This window comes from Asparagus officinalis, chromosome 4, assembly GCF_001876935.1.
Source record: "Asparagus officinalis chromosome 4, Aspof.V1, whole genome shotgun sequence".
Lineage (NCBI taxonomy): Eukaryota > Viridiplantae > Streptophyta > Magnoliopsida > Asparagales > Asparagaceae > Asparagus > Asparagus officinalis.
The window spans coordinates 66,557,304-66,560,768 of record NC_033797.1 but is presented as its reverse complement, the minus strand read 5'-3'; the positions used below and the strand labels follow the sequence as shown (position 1 = coordinate 66,560,768).

The 3,465-nt window shown below is 37.0% G+C and overlaps 1 protein-coding gene across 1 annotated transcript in view; it reads right to left on the bottom strand.

Moving 5' to 3' along the window:
* Window positions 1–3,465, bottom strand: part of LOC109838843 — a 23,239-nt gene that overhangs the window by 18,597 nt on the left and 1,177 nt on the right. Inside the window, exon 4 of the mRNA XM_020407269.1 lies at window positions 1,152–1,583. Coding sequence (XP_020262858.1) covers window positions 1,152–1,583 — 432 coding nt within the window. The remainder of the gene's footprint in view (window positions 1–1,151; window positions 1,584–3,465) is intronic.

Below are 3,465 nucleotides of genomic sequence, written 5' to 3'. Positions count from 1 at the left end.
CAAACATCTTTTGAACTTTCATTTTCAGTCATTCCTCTTTTTAATTTAGTTCTTCATGTTTCAGGCTAGGCTGTGTCCCAAACCACTCCAAAAATGGGCCAGGATCAATTTTAAACTGGGTTAAGGGCCATTTTGTGGCCCAAGAAAAGGTGTCAACACAGGCCCAGTTTTTGTCAAACACAAACTTGCACAAAATGCAACCCTGGCCCTGGCTTGAGTCAGTTGAGTGGTCACACCCTTCAGCTTTTATAAAGAGTTTAACCCCTCACTTGATTCCAAATCCTAACAAGATGACTAAGTGCACATCAAGGCATATAATCTTACCACCTCAAGGTGAAATTTAAAAAACTAAATGGCACCAAACACAAATACATGTTCGTGAAAGGATGAATTCACAAAATCATCATAAATAACCAGTGATATCCTCAAGAAGAACTTCAACAGAAGCAACTAGCACAAAGATTTGCAGTAAGCTCCTAGAGTATCAAACTAGACCTCTGAAAATAAATTCAATGGTCCCAAATTTTCTTATGTAAAGGAGAAACAAAGCTGGCTATGACTTGCTAATTCCTGCAATGTGATCGGTTATGAAGAATTAATTATGTCTTTCACACCCCATAATGTAAACTGTGAAAAAACAAGATCAAAATAGAGCGCCAAAACTATTTAAGGGATTAAATGGATGCTTTCAGTCAAAAAATAGCGACAAAAAGGAAATGGATTTTTCCAACATTGGATTATGAAAATTGAACTGCTAATTACAAAGTAAAGTGACAAGCGAGAGTTAAAAAAAATCCATATACACAACAACTATAACAACGGAACAGATAAATAAGAGCTCTAAAGACCACGGCATAAGGCATTACGCACGCCCATTTGCTATGCAACACAGTGTTTCCTGGGAATTCAAAGTATAGAAAAATCATAGAAGAGGAGTCAGCATTGTCATTTGGCTACTTAATCAACAATCTATAAATAACAAAGTATTTCATAAGATATTCCCTGGAACTGAAATTGTCAAAAAGGGAAATACACTGCCTACCAAGATATATTTTCTCAATGCAACCTTGCATCAGAGATTATCTAAAGAAAGTAACTACACCAAACTCTCATGGATTTACATTAAAAACCAAATGCTAATGAAGCATTACCTGAAGCAGAAGAATAACTATAAGATACCTCCTGCTCGCAGGCAGATGAACTTGATTGGTAACTCCTCTGTGGTGAAGTCGTATGATTACCACTTCTCAGGGTAGCCTCATCTCCCACACTATAACCTGTGCCATAAGAAGATGGTCCAGAATTAAAGGTAGAACCATGCAAATGATTTACTTGTTTCAGTGGATCCATCATGCCAGCTGGAAACTGATGGTTAGTAAGTTGTTGAATTGATGGCTGGCTGACATCACGAGGACCGACTGCTTGCTGATAGTGATCATGATAACCATAATTCCGGTCATCTACTCTACCGACTGGCATAAACTGTGATTGGACATGATGATTCTCTGTCCCAGACTGAGTAGCTGCCCATGCTTTGGCCCTGGCAGCCCAATCTTCCTCATTGCTATATGGAATATTCCTATCTGTCAGAGTACAGATCAAGAAATAATCATCAGTGAACTGTATCTTAATACCATCACAGAAGGCAGCCAGCTAGGATGAAGATTTAAAAAAAAACTGCATTATACTTTGATATTATAGCCTACATTTCTCGATCTTTCTGTCATCCCTAGATCTTCCAATATTTTTGTAAACCATGTGGTTTTATGTAGAGCAGCATACAAACCCCCAAAGAAATGTTTAAATATGTTTATGTTTCGAGAAAAAAAAAATAACAATAGAACTTTAGGGGAGAATTCTATCATTTTTGTAGTTTCTTAGACATGGTTATCAACACAGGCAGATCTGAACTATATTGTAATAAAAATGTTATTTTATATCCACCTCTTGCAAATATGGAACCAACCAAGAATACTTACCTTAATTTATACATTCATAGGCCAATATATGCCACCAACCTATGATTACATTACATTCACTTTCACATTCATATACCACATCATGAAAAAATCCTAGTCTAAGAAAAAGCTAATATGAATGATTACTTACTAGTTGTTTTTTTTAGTTATTTCAATTTCTTTGATATAAGTTCCTAAAATAAGCATGATACATATTTGTCCCCGCATTAATTATTACTTGGATAATTCTCCCCACAATATGGAGTCCACATGTTGTAAGGCCTTTGATTAATTGTTATCTTTAGATCCAGAATTTATCATGTCCATATGGATTTCTAAACATATTCATGTCTTCTATATCCACCCAGTTTAAAGAACACTAGGCAGCTCTAAGCATCTAGAGCTGCTCAGCCACCTACAACTGCCTAGGTAGCTGCCGAAGTACACCAAGTGCTGGATGCTTGAGCTACCACCAATGTACCTGCCTAGGCCAAATTTTACAACATAAATACAAATTTACGTCTTGGCAAAGAAATATTCAATAAGGGAATAAAGGAAAGATCCATACATTCAATCCATTGTTAATAGACCCCTTCGAATCTGAATTATTCCATAATGTTTGTATGGATTTCTAAATTTTCAACTCACCTTTTACATCCACACTGTGTTTTAAAAATGCTGACCCTGTCTAGGTATCGGAAAAAGGCTAGAAAGCTGCCAACGTGAATTGAGGGTTGGACACTTAAGCTACCACCAGGTGCCTTCCTAAGACAAGTTTTACGACACCAAAATCCAGTTCATGTATAAAACAAATGCCTATCATCTTTCTGGTAAGGAAAGAAAGAATCTGCCCAGTCAACAAACTGGTTAATAACCCTCTTAGATCTGGAACATACCACAATTCTTGCATGGATTTCAAGACCTTCTACCTCATCTTCTACACCTACCCAGTGCTCTGGAAAAAAAACAAGAGATGCCTAGGTATATGTCAAAGTGCACCAAATTCTTCCTAGGTGATTACCCAAGATGAACTTTACAACAGCGAAATCAAGTTCTTCTATTAACCAAAGTGCATGCTCTCACGCGATCAGGCTACAAAGCGTGTCTTGTTAGCCAAGCATAGGAGTTGATATGAAGATTATATATCCTTGATTTTGTATTCCTTTTATGAGTACTTTGTTTCTAGGTTCCTGATATCTGGATGTGTTTCCACGCAAGGCTAAGACTATATTCATTTATGCAAGGCTATTTATGAACCTAAGCAACCACCTAGAACCTAAGTCTCTAAATGCTAAGTTTCTTCTCTTTGGTTTGATATGCATAAAAAAGCTTCACCTATGTGCACCTGCATGTGCTGCCAAGGATGCTGCGCAGGGGAGAGCTGCATTAGGATACTTACAGTGTGTTTGGATGGGGGTTAGAGGATAGAAGGGAATGTGAAATTTTATAAAACTTTTGTTTGGGATTTTTTTTTCTTGAGGTGTTAAAAGATGGAAGGGAATCTGAA